This window comes from Ursus americanus, chromosome 24 (genome assembly GCF_024610735.1).
Source record: "Ursus americanus isolate L20-20 chromosome 24, mUrsAme1.1.p, whole genome shotgun sequence".
NCBI classification, from domain to species: domain Eukaryota; kingdom Metazoa; phylum Chordata; class Mammalia; order Carnivora; family Ursidae; genus Ursus; species Ursus americanus.
This window is the reverse complement of record NC_142150.1, coordinates 17,952,523-17,965,944: the sequence shown is the minus strand read 5'-3', so window position 1 is coordinate 17,965,944 and position 13,422 is coordinate 17,952,523. Positions and strand designations below refer to the sequence as shown.

Genomic DNA, 13,422 nt, shown 5'->3' with positions numbered 1-13,422 from the left:
CATGTTTACCTATTGGGGATTGATAAAATATCACTAAGATCAAATAGTATGTATCCTTTAAAAATGTTAGGAAAATGTTTATAGAATATTCTTCTTAAAAAAAGCTAATGCAGTTACCAAATTTTATGCATTTTGTGATTTCATTTTTGTAAATCAAAGGATGCATATTTATAAATACAAAAATGTTGCACATAGAATTATCAAATATAAATAATAGTTATTACTGCATAGTAGAATTATGAGTAATTACCTATACTTTCTGAATTTATGCAATAAAACTGTGACAGCTATAATCAAATCATAAACTTTCCTGTTTGACTCCATATTTTCTCCTTTTTTCAGAAATATAAACCATATAACAATGGAAGGGCCAATCAAAAGTGGAATTTTGTGGAAAACATCAAAGCTTTTATGGCCTTTTATAGCACTGCACTGGATAAGGAGATCACAGCAGCAAATTATGCTGGTATTTGTACATCCTCTGTGATTAAAGGGGAAAACATTGATCAACCAGTAAGTGGTTATTTTCAACTAAGGATAAAAGAAAAATAGGGGGAAAATGGAGTAATTTAATATAGCTAGAACTTTTTTTTTCCCCCTAGAAAACCTTATGTTCACACAAATTAAGCACCGACTCTGTGATTCTGGTTAGGAAACAATGAAGGAATATTGGTATTACCCTCTGCTTATATTGTTTCAATGGCTCCCTACCATCGGCATTACCTTTGGTCCATCATCAATTCACCAGCACTCTCATAAGGGAGGATAATCACACATACTAGACTCCCACAGGTGTGCCTGCCACACTAGATGTCACTCGACTCCAGAAAGCATATTAAGATGCAAATGATTGTAAGTGACTTTAACTATATTACATTATACCAACCATAGGTCTAAATCTGAATACCTATACTCTGATTTTTAGAGAAAATAATTTTTCAAATGTGGTCCTGTAGTTTTTATTAGTAAGGAATTTCTGCGTACTTTACAGATACCTGAGGTATTTGTGGGTCTGTATGTCAAACTGCCTTGCTTTTGTTGATTACTATTATTAGTTAATTTTATTTCATAGCCATCTTGTGACTTTTTGGTTATTTTCCCTACAGGACTTTAAAACTTGTTGCGTTTTAGTAAATCTAGACAAAATTTAGATAATTTTTGTTAACTTTGATTAACTTCCAGATAGTAATTGTAGAAGCGGAGTATGGGTTCATGGGGGATCACTATACTCTACTATTTTTGTATGATTGAAATATTTTATAATAAAAAAGGAAAGGAGACCTATAGTTAGGCCTCAATGATTTTAAAATTAGTGACTTTCTTTAACCATATAATCAAGATGTTCTTTTTATGTTAACCAAAATACAACTTCCCAGTTCCTAACAATTATTTGTCCTAAAAGATTATAATTTTACTTTCTCAATAGTTAAATGGTAGCCTATCTGATAGAAGTTAATATGACTAACCTGAAGAGTACAATAATATATCAAGTCTGAGATTCATAGATTAAGAACCCCTCCTGGGCCTGGGAGAAATTACTCATTGTACAAAGGCTCTAGGCCAGTGGTTAGTTCTTAACCTTTTTGGAGATACAGACTTCTTTGAGAGTTTCATGAAAATTATGGATATCCTTTTCCCCAAAAATGCATGTATGTATACAAACACGTTTTGTGTAAGTTTTAGGGAGTTTATAAACTCCCCCTGAAATTCATTTTGGATGTAGGGTAAGAACTCCTTTCCTAGACCTCATCCTAAGGGATAGCTTAAAAAAGAAAACTAATATGAAGTAACTATGATAGCGACTGTATGTTACATACTGATCAATCTTAGTGATTTTCATATATGCTATCTCATTTAAATAATAAATATGATGAAGACACTGAATAATTTATTCACAATCACATTAGCTACTATACAATAGTTAATGGTCGTTATTGATCAGACTAACCCGCTGTAATAGACCATATATCTGTAAGGCCAAATGAACAGATCATGTTATTCATTTCAATAAATCAAGGAAAATTTTATGGAGAAAAGAATTAGTCAAATCAGTTGCCTGATATTCTGGACAGAATACCAGTGGCTGATTTACTGAACTTTTAAACTCTGTTTGCATTCTACAGGCATACTTAACCTGGGAACTCCCCAAATGTATTGCCTTTTTCTTTCCATCAGCAGTTTCAAAACAATATTAAATGTGAATGAATTAATCAAAGATCTAGTTTACACTGTGTCGCACCATTGCCAAAATAGAACAATTCAGAGATCATCAAACCTGTAGCACCACGGTCATGGGGATTGATGTTTCAATGAAAAAATACATTTTCTGGATACTTTTCAATGGGCTTCTTTAGTATAATAAGGAAAATAATTGGCATGCAATTCGTCATAAAGTACATGCTTTTCTATAGAAATGATTCTGCCCATAATATTCATTCAATTCCATCTAAGCAGGGATATTTTAATGTTCTGCCTTTCAGTAATGTGTAGAAAAATGGAAACTGTATGTGCATATAGAGAAATCCGTAGTGGAATTTAAGAATTACATCTTCAAAAGCATCATCTAAGTGTTGGCTTTGAATTAAGGTAGCTCTACCTACTCGAAGGGAGTAGTTGAAGCAATAGGAGTAAGGTAAAAAAAAAACCAAGAACTTGGAGTCAGAAGTCAGTTTTATATTTCAATTCTGCCATGTTCTACTCAAGTATTCTTAGATGGAAACTCCCTTTCTGAGCTCTTGTTTTCTCATCTGTAAATTGAGTGAGAATGATAATAACTCTGGCTGTACTTAACTTTTAGCTTTGTGAGGACCAAAGCAAATTAGAGAGTCTATATAAAAGTACTTTAAAATTTTATTATGGAAATTTTCATACATAGAATAGTATAGTATAAAATACTATATCTTAGTATATACTATTCTATACTAAAAATAGAAATAGTATAATGAAAAAATGGAATAGTATAATGAATCTGATATACTTTTCATCCAAATTCAACTATTATCAAGGTTTTGCAATCTTTACAAACCCCAGACATGATACGATTTTCTTACATAATCATTATACCATTATGACATCTAGCAAAATTAACAATAATCCTTTGGCTATCAATCAAGTACCCTGTTCTTAATCAAATTTTCTAGGTTCTTCTAAAAAATTCTTCTTATGATTAGTTGATGTGAGTCAGGATTCAAGCAAGGTCCTTATATGATATTTGGTTGTAGACTCTAGAATTGTCCTATAGAATGCCCCTTATTTGGATTTGTCTGTTTACTTCCTACGGCATTTTTAAATTTGTTACTCTCGCCCCTATGATTCCTGTAAAAGGAATTTAACACTAGAGTTGTGATTAGATTTATGATCAACATTTTTTGACAAGAATCATCATGGGTTTATGGTATATTTCATATTGATCACTTATGCAGGAATACAATGTCTAGATTTCCCATTTTTAGTGATAATGGGTATCAGTGGGCATGATTAGAACCTAAACTCACACTTAACAAATCTCCCAATGACCTTTTCATCTAGTGTCACTCTTCAGTGATCTTTGCCTAAATCAATTATTTCACTAGGAGTTTCAAAAGTGTCAATTTTATCTATCATTTCCCCCAACATTTATTAGCTGAACTTTTAATATAGGGAAGAACTTCAACGAGGTTCATCCTCTTCAACTAGGTATTTGACTACCCAAAAATATGGTTTGTAAGGGATGGTAGGATAAATGTTAATTCTTTCTATCCACTCACTTATCTATTGTGGTATAATAAACCACCTGAACCGGTCGGTTAAACCAAGAACCACTTTTTTAACTCTGTGTGCCAAAAATTTGAGCTGGGCTCAGTGGGGCCACTCTGCTGGTCTTACCCAATGTTAGTAATGTGACCCAAATATGAGGTCATCTGGTGGTATGCCAGTAGTTTGGTGGTTCTGTGGGACCGGATGGTTAAAGATGGTTTCCCTTACATGTCTGGGGATTAGCAGGCTGTTAGCTGGGGGCCTTGGTTCTCCTCAAGGCTTCTTACGTAGGCTAGCTCAAGTTTGTTCACATTGTAGTCTCAGGGTTCCCATTGAAGCCAAAAGAACAACCTCCAATGTGCAAGCTTGTCTTACACATCTGTTTGCCTCCCGTTTCCTAATGCTACATTGGCCAAAGCAAGTCACAATGTCTTGCTCAGATTCAAGGAAAGGACAAGAGAAAGATTTCTTGTTTGGGGGAGCAACAAAGTCACATTTCAGAAGGACATGCAAACCAGGATGGGATGGTTTTCTTGTGGCCATCTCTGCAAATAATCGGCCACACTTTCTAATGGCCAGGCTTCCGAGTTATAAATTGGTGCCAGTTTACTTATAAGCATTTTTAACATCATGATGAGCTCATGGGACTTTATATTTTTAAGCATATCCAAAGTGTTTTGGTTATCGTTCTTTTTGTTGTTCCCAAATTGTCCCACTTGGGCCAGTGGAGGCTCCTTCATGTTGTTGGTTCTTGTGTCTTTTAAACTGATTTCTTTACTCTTGGATGGTTTCTCTTCTTTCCAGGCACCAACAGACATCACTTGGTCACCTTACGTATTTCTTGCCCCAAATCTGGAACTGGCCATTCCTCCAGGAATCCCTGATCCTTGACATAAGTTATACTCATCGATGTTGAATTGTCATTGCCTCTAGCCTTTTTCAGTCAACAGAATTTGGAAGTGTGTTTTTTAAAAATATGTAATTATTAGGGAGCAAAACGATGCATTCATGTTGAGATTTCAAATTTAGCATTTGGGGATTATAAAAGTGCTCTATTTGTATTGTAAAGTATTCTACAAAAATGCTATCATACTTTAGATGTGCGTACATAAAACCATCTTTGTTCCCTTTTTTAGGGATACTATTATGTCTCACTCACTGGAAAGGACAAAACAACGCTCTGCTTAGCATGTGGACGATCCCTGAGAGCAGAGAAGGGGCTGAAGCCATTGCTTCCAGGGCTACCATTCTTCTGTGCCTCAGGCTCCAAGACCCGGAAGCCGTCCTCACGAGGGCCTTTCAAGGTCATCAGTGTGGCAAAGGTGTGTAATGACCTGAGCTCTGCTAATACATGTGTGGCATCACTTGGAAACTTCGATGCATTCATTATCCACCTTGCACTCAAGTTCATCTCCACTCATCCAGTTCATCTTCCCCTGATGCACCTTTACCATTCCACCTGCATTGATTTCCTCTTCCCCATTGTAATTTAAAATACATTGTCTATTAATAGTTCGATACACTCTCTGAAGTTAATTGGGCACTTCTGCGGCTTTAATCACCTACTAACACCTTCCACTGCTCTCTGTGTTGCTTTTAGATGAGGAAGTAACTGCAAATCTTTACTTAGTTAGCAGCTTTTCTGCCTACATTCACAGGACAAACTTCTTTTTACTAGTACGGAACATTTCAGGGGAAATTTGACGTCTCGTTAATGGCTGGTCAGGTTGGGTGCCTGAGTTCATGCATCCATGTCTAATACTATTTATAGCTCATGGAGAGAAAAAAAAAATCTCTGCCACTTTCCTGTGATCTTAATTTAAAATGGCACCATTTAAGAAGTTTAGAGTAGGACGTGCTACCGGGATCTTACACACCTATACAAAAAGGAGCAATTTCTAAGGGAAGCTTCCAATTTGGTGTGCTCTCCAGGACTCGGTCTCTCCATTTCCAGATCTTTCTCCTCGTTCTCCTAAACTGGATCCACAGTGCAGGGTGGGAGGGGTTAGAGGGGATAGGAACAGTTGTAATAAACATTAAGTGCAATAGTAACTCTGAAGGTGAAAAGAAGTCAGTCCTCCGGGGAAGTCTGAAGGCATTTGGCTTTGCTTTAGTGATGGTGGGGTTAAGGAGGTGCTGGTGCGCTGATTGGAAAGACTCCCCAGTGTTAAAGCATCTCAGACAGAGTTTTTCCTTCAAAACAGCATCCTGAGTAGGGATGGAAAGGGAAAGGTGAAGCGTGGTGTTCACCACCCTCATTAGCACGGAGATTAGGACTGCACGCATTCCCCTCCCCATTCATCACTATCTGCCACCACATCCTCAAGTTAAAGATGAAGAGATTATCTGTAGTGCCAGCATCCCATTACTTCAAGGCCAGGCTTTCTCTGGCCCTGGCATCCTTCTCCCCCAACTCCTGTCACAGGAGAAGGCTGAGTATAAAACAGAAGGCCAGAAACACAAGCCAGAGGCCGACAGTCACCTAGAGACTCAGTGACAGGGCGGGGAAGAGAACAGAGTTCCGACCCCATGTTCTTCCCACTGTGGTACCCAATACCTATAGCATGTGCAGTGAACATCTCAAAATTCAGATACCACAGACAGGTGCATGCGAATATTTATTAAATTAAGAGACTGAAATACACCAAAATAACAAAAACTAAAAGAAAAAGCTTGAGTAGACCTCTGTGCTTTTTTGTTTTTGTTTTTTTTTAATCAGGCTGATTTATCTTCTTATGAGGCTGAGAAAACACTAAGTTATTATGAAGAACGTCTATTATCTTTACGGATGAAGACCTGCACGCAAGTCGTATCTCGTAGTGGTACGGCAGCTACGCACCAGCAGGCGGTGAAAATAATTGCATACAAAAATGGAGATGGATATCGAAATGGGAAGTTAATTGTGGCTGGAACATTCCCCACAGTAAGTGGCTATCACTTAAACGTTCCTTGCATCCTCCGAGGTAATGATAATAGTGATTCTTCTGACAAGAAAAAAGCAATGGGATTGAATGATAAATGTCCCTGGCCAGTTTCACCAATTTAGGCTGATGAGATCAAGATCTCTGTTTTCTTAAAGATATTCTTTTTTATTGTATTTCTTTGGATACAGACTTAGAAAAATGAGAAACCAGAATATGGTTTTTTAGATTGGCTCCAGAGCAAAGATACATAGAAGCAGGGGGAAAACAAAGCTACCAGATTTTCTACACTTGTGTGATAGAGAGAATGCTCCCCCCCTTTTATTTTGCCTTCCTTCCCGTTCCAGCTTCAAGTTGTATGTCATCTGAATATTCTAAGAGATGCCACCTCATTTATCATTTGGAAAATCTGAGCACTTATTTGCTGACAGGTTGTTTCATTTCATTCTCAAATCGAAGAAGCAAGAGTTGCGTTAAGAAGGAACATGTGGTTTCTGTCGGAGAGGCTGCTCCGTGCAGGAAGGAAGGAGAGCTCAAAATGTCCAGACCCAGCTTTGTCCCTGCTTTGCTTGGCGATTATCTTATCTATACATTCTGGCCAGTGCCAGTAACAGCATATTTTATAAGCAACATTAAATATGATATGGGCTTACCCTGGACACTTCCTTGTAAACACACACATACACACCCCCTCGTTCGCTCACCTTTTTGGTTGACTACAAGTAGCCTTTTTGTTAAGATATTGTTAAGTGAACTAAGCAAATCACAAAAGTTAGCAATTCCAAGATTCACCCTGAGCTCCACAGCTGGCTTCTGTAGTCTTGGACAAAATGTTAACATTTCAGCCTGTTTTCCTATCTGCGAAATGGAGGTAATAATATGTGTTAGTGTGGGTTTGAAAGTCAACTACTCATTTGTTTTAAAGCAGTTCATCAAAACGAGTGTTACAATTTTATACCTTATAAAGCAACAAAATTGAAAGAGGGTCTCTAAGTTGAACACTGCTTAGGAAATAAATACTCTGATGATAAAATGTATTAACATACAGCAGCTGCTGTGTTAAATTTTTGGAGCAAATTTTCACAGTTTGAGTGGACTAATTTTGTGAGACTATGTAGGACAGTCTGATACCAAAAATTGTCTCTAATCAAAGATCAAGTCAGGAGTTATTTAGCTTTCTATTTTCCCAAATTAATGGATTTTTTCTCAAATTTCTAAAATAATAAGCTTTTCACGATTATTCCCAGCCCTATCACTTTGTCTCAACAGTTCCTTACAATCTGTGTTATTTAGCTTCTTACAGAATGCACGGAGCAACTTGGTCTCCCCAGAGCAGCCTCCAAAGTATATGTCGAAGATGGGACCACGATCCTCTCCTTACGTGATTTGGTTTTATGGGCACTAGAAGAATCTTTTATCCAGAGAAACACTGAGAAACAAAAGAAAGAGGCAGTCCCAGTTCGAACAAAGGAGACAACAATTAAAAGTATGAAAGGTTGGTTACATTCTATAGGATTTAGCTGATTCTACTTATTTTTCATCATAAAAAATTTACATGTGATTCTGTGACTCAGTCACCCCTTCTAGAATTACAAAATCATAGGAAGCTGCTCTCATGTGAGATTCTCAGATAGTTTTTACCTTGCTGAATGAGAAGAAAAAGCTAAAAAATAATGTAATTTTGGTTTCAGCACCAAAACAATAAATAAAGTGCCTCGAATTTATAAAATATGTTTGACAATTTAGCTACTTCATGTAACATGAGCAGCTCTTGTTGTAAAATTTAAAACCAAAACGAACCGGAGACCAGTTAAGAAGGTGGGGCTGGATCAATGCAAATCTCTTTCTATTATTTGAAGAGAAGATGTCCTCTCTATACCCCTGCCCACTAGTTGCCCTTACCTGCCCCTGCCCATCTCCACTGCTCCCAGAGCACCAATGAAAGGACCTGCAGTGCCATTCCTAACACACTGCATTATAATTATCTGTTTACATTTTTGTGTGTCTCATCGAACTACGTACAAGTTGAGGGCAGGAACTGTGTCCCCAGCAACAGTTTGTTAAACACAAATGAGTCTTAACTGACAGTGATTCAGCAGAGTGATCTCAGCATTCCACTGTTTTACTGAGAGTCGCTCTCTACCTGGTTATAGCATCAGATCCCACAGGTTAAGAGCTCAGTCGCACAAGACTGCTCCCTGCTCCATCCCCCACTTCGGATGTCCAGACCTGTTTCTGACCAATTGGCTTAAATTGGAAATTCCCATGATTCCTTCTTTCAGTTTGATTAATTTGCTAGAGCAGCTCACAGAACTCAAGGAAAAGGTCTACTTACTGTCTACTGGTTTATTATAAAAGGATATGATAAAGGATACAGATAAGCATCCAGGTGGAAGAGATGAGTAGGGCAAGGTGTGTGGGAAGGGGCACAGAACTTCTTTGCTCTCTCCAAGCCCACTACTCTCCTACCATCTCCATGCATTCACCAATCCAGAGGGGCTCCAAACCCTGTACTTTTGGTATTTTTATGGATATTTCATCATGTAAGTATGATTGTTCACTAATTCCATTTCCAGCGTCTCTCCCTTCTCTGGAGAATAAAGGGTAGGGTGGAAAATTCCAAGGTTCTTATCATGGCTTGGTCTTTCTGGTGACCAGCTTTTATCCAGGAGTCTGCCAAAAGTCATCTCATTAGAAAACAAGATACTGCTATCATCCAGGAAATTCCAAAGGATTTAGGAGCTCTGCATCAGGAACCAGGATCAAAGACAAAATATTATTATAAAAGATGCTCCTGGTACTCTTATCATTTAGAAAATGACCAGAATTTTAGAAGCTCTCTGCCAGGAACTTAGGGCAGAGACCAATATATATATTTTCTGTTATTTCACAATGATGTTATTTGTCCTGTTTTCTAATGAGTTTTTAAAAATAATTATGTCAACATTTAATTCCTAGCTAATCATTAAAGCATATAGTTTGGCCTTTACTTGGCATGTAGAATATCTGATCTCTAGGTTCTGGAAGATTACAATCTCAAAGGCTCTTCTTTCAAATTGTTACTTAAAACTTGACTGGAAGTAACGTTATTCATGCTGGAGTACTAAAAAGGTATGGCCATCCCTTCCCCTCTATAATCTAGACGTTATCCTTGAATCAGGCTGGTCCATTAGCGGGTTGCCCCCTTTTACTGAATCGTTGCTTGTGTTATGCCATCAGTTTGCATTGAGGAACTTGAAAAAAACAGGCATCAGTCAGAAACTCAGTATCATGTTTGCGGTGGAGATAGTGGTTAAGGGCACAGGCTCTGGAGGCATATGGCCTGGGTTCTAATCCTAACTCTGCCACTACCTAGCTATGTGATTAAACCTCAGTTACTTTGTAAAAGAGGAATGGACCTACCTCAGAGTATCATTTTGAGACTTACCTGTATGCAGGTAATGTATGCAGAGGTCTTAATGAAATGCCCAGCATGTTGTAAGTTCTCATTATTGTTCATTTCTATTATAGGGTACTGTTTGCTACCTCACAAATAACCCCCTTATGAAGACCCTGAAATAGATTTCTCTCAGATCTCAGGACCAAGAAAGTTGTATCTTCTGCGGAATTTCTCTCTCTGTGTGGGCCATGTGAACCTTGAAATTGTGTTTTCTTCTTTGCTTGGGCTACTATAATGCTCAGAACCCAAACTGTGCTTTAACTCTATGAAAATGAAAATGAAAATGAAAAGTATGGCTTTCATGTCCATTCAATAACAAAATACTTACCTAGCATTTTTTGGATGCTCGTCCAATTAAATAGACCAAACACCATTTATTCTAAGCACTTTCATCTTTTTTCTTTTAATTTTCCCAACAGCAGAATGAGATAGATACTATTGTTCATTTAAAAGATGAAGACACTGAGGCATTTTATCTCTGGCTTTACTCTATTGCTATACTTCTTTCCTCCTGTCCTTAGTTTTCTTATTCTCTATTTTATTCCTCTTCGGAGTAGGTATTTTAGTAAGCCACCTCAGATTTCTTTCATAACTAGTAAAGCATAAGAAAGGAATTTAAAAGTATATTTACCATCAGATTAGTTTAAATTATTTGGTTGCATATGAAGTTTCTGATCATATTTATGTATTAGCATCTGGTTTAGGTATTACCTGTTTAAATCAAGTCATTAATGAGAAAGGAAATATTTTGAATAAACAAATTCAGGAGGCAAATTTATTCATTATTCATTGTGCATTGGTCAATGTGCCATTTGTTTCCTAGAAAACCCAAGAATGAAAGTGAACACCAAATTGTTTCCAAAGTCTGTGACATCTGATAGTTTGGATGGTATAGATAAGTCTTTGCTTACTCTTGTCCTCAGAAATCCCATTGCCATCTGGGTATCTTGCGGTGAAGCATTTCTATCTCCGAAGGGTAAGTTTTTTGTTTTTGCTTGTTTTCAAACAAGTGTATAAAGGAGAGAGAAATAAATTTTGTGTCACCATAAGAAAAGAATTAAGTGTGTATAATGCCAACAAAATAACATTACATTTATGCAAAGAACAGGAGGTCCATCAATTAACATGTGCACAAGGAGAGCTATACTCTTGTATTTGCTCAGTTGCCTGTTTTTTCTTACTGGAATGGAGTATTCTGCATGGAAAAATGTCTAATTTAGTTGATAAAGAGATCCTTGGTCTATAAGACTGAGAATAATGGTATACATTAGAAAATAACAAATGAGTTTAATTCACACTGAAGACGACCTGTCTGCACATTTTCATTTTTAAGAATTGCACCCTTTAGGCAGTAGGTGGATGTTTAAAAAATGAATGGTTCCAAGCCAGGCTTTCATCACCTCCAAATAGTTTGTGGAAGTGGAAAATGAAATATGGCTATTGCATATGGTAAATCTATATAATAAAACAGCACTGTTCTTCTTCCCCCCCTTCTCCATTCCATAAAGAAATGCCTTAAGCCCTGTCATCTTTCAAATGAGGTTTCTTTTAATGACCCTTACCTTTTAATTACTTATTTCTAATTGAATCTATTTCTTGGAGCAGAAAGTTCTTTATAAATTATTGGCTTGCATGATAAATTACTGTTGATAATACAATGCAAGATAAAATATCACGTATTTTTTCTAGCTTTGCAGAAAGCAGAAAAATTAGAAAAACGGAACTGGCTAAAAAAGGACAAAATTTTGGCTGATCTAGACACCATGAAACACAAAATGAGACAGTTAAAAGGTCAGTATGAACTAAATCAAGTATCACCATGTTTAATTCTAAATGTAACCCCAATTTGCCAGAAGTTTTTTCCTACTATTAGATACCAGATGCTTAACTGAGTACTATAAATATTGTGTCACAAAAGTCACTTGAGCAAGTCTAAAACCTAATAATACATCTTTCGGTACTGATTTTATATTTGTAACTTTTATATTTAAATTAATACCATATGAATTATATGTAAATTTTTAAAATTAGGAGAGTGCCTGGGTCATGTAACCCCTATGTTGGGATTGAAACAGTCTCTGAACTAACATTTTGTGGGCTTTGAAATTAGTCCTTAAACAAAACTCTTGGTCCATTCCTTGGGTATTGCTGGGGAAGTTTGGGGGTTGTTTTTTGTGTTTGTTTGTTTTGTTGTTTTTTTTTTTTTAAGATTTGTTTATTTATTTGAGAGAGTGTGAGCAGGTGCACAGGGTAGGGGCAGAGGGAGAGGGAGAGAGTCTTTTTTTGTTTGTTTATTTGAGAGAGAGAGAGAGAGAGAGAGAGAGAGAGAGAGAGAGAGAAAGTGAGCATGAGCTGAGGAGGGGCAAAGGGTGAGGGAGAAGTGGAGTCCTTGCTGAGCAGAGATCCTGATGCTCCATGCCAGGACCCTGGCATCATGACCTGAGCCGAAGGCAGACTTAAGAGACTGAGCCACTCAGGCGCCCCTGTTTATGTTATAGTCTGAGTGAGAAAGTACTGAATTTTTCAAAGGTCAATATTAATATCTCAGAAGGGTTTCTTCGTGTTAGGCAGCATAAGATATGCTATTCATAGTCAAAGTAATCAATTGGCAATACTTGTTCTCCTCTTTCATTCTCTTTGTCACAGAATCTTAGGTTCCAGACCTCATACTATTCCTAACACTTGAGATACCAGATGGTTCTTTGGGGAGAAACGGTGTATCATGGACTTTAGTCTAGAAAGGAATACATTTCAGGATCTGTAATTGCCATAACAGAATTTCAGCTCTTAAGTGAGCACACTGTCTATTGTCAAAAGCACGTGAATTCAATAAGCAACATAATTAGTTGTAAGTGCACTAGACAGAACTCTGGGTTGAAATGACTATTATTCAGTTCTTTCCAAAAGAATAATTGGGTGTACATGAAAAACATCTATCATGACTGGTAATTTCTGCTATTCCAACTACTACACATTTTCCCAAGGGCATGTCTAAAACTAAAGGGTTCATATCACCAGTCCAGTATCTCCTTCATTTCTTCTAGCCATGGACCCTACCACCATCCACCCAGGTGTTCCATCTTAGAAACCTGGGAGTTATCCTTGGCATCGCCCTCTCTCACTTTCTCTAAGCAAATATCAGTAAGCCTTGTTGCTTCCAATCTATCTTCTCAAATGAATTTGGTCTCCATCCCCAACTGTATTATCTAAATTCTAACTATTGTCATCTATTGCTTGGATTACTGGAACAGCTTTGTTACTTGACTCCCTGCTTCCAGTCTTGACAGTAGTTTCTATTCTATGCATAATGGTGACATTCTGAAGCTG

At 37.2% G+C, this 13,422-nt stretch overlaps 1 protein-coding gene across 1 annotated transcript in view; it reads left to right on the top strand.

Moving 5' to 3' along the window:
- The window catches only part of DCDC1 (doublecortin domain containing 1), a 419,738-nt gene that overhangs the window by 376,454 nt on the left and 29,862 nt on the right, over positions 1-13,422 (top strand). The window contains exons 29-34 of the mRNA XM_045808577.2: positions 343-513; positions 4,872-5,057; positions 6,455-6,658; positions 7,950-8,151; positions 10,919-11,071; positions 11,785-11,886. Coding sequence (XP_045664533.2) covers positions 343-513; positions 4,872-5,057; positions 6,455-6,658; positions 7,950-8,151; positions 10,919-11,071; positions 11,785-11,886 — 1,018 coding nt within the window. The remainder of the gene's footprint in view (positions 1-342; positions 514-4,871; positions 5,058-6,454; positions 6,659-7,949; positions 8,152-10,918; positions 11,072-11,784; positions 11,887-13,422) is intronic.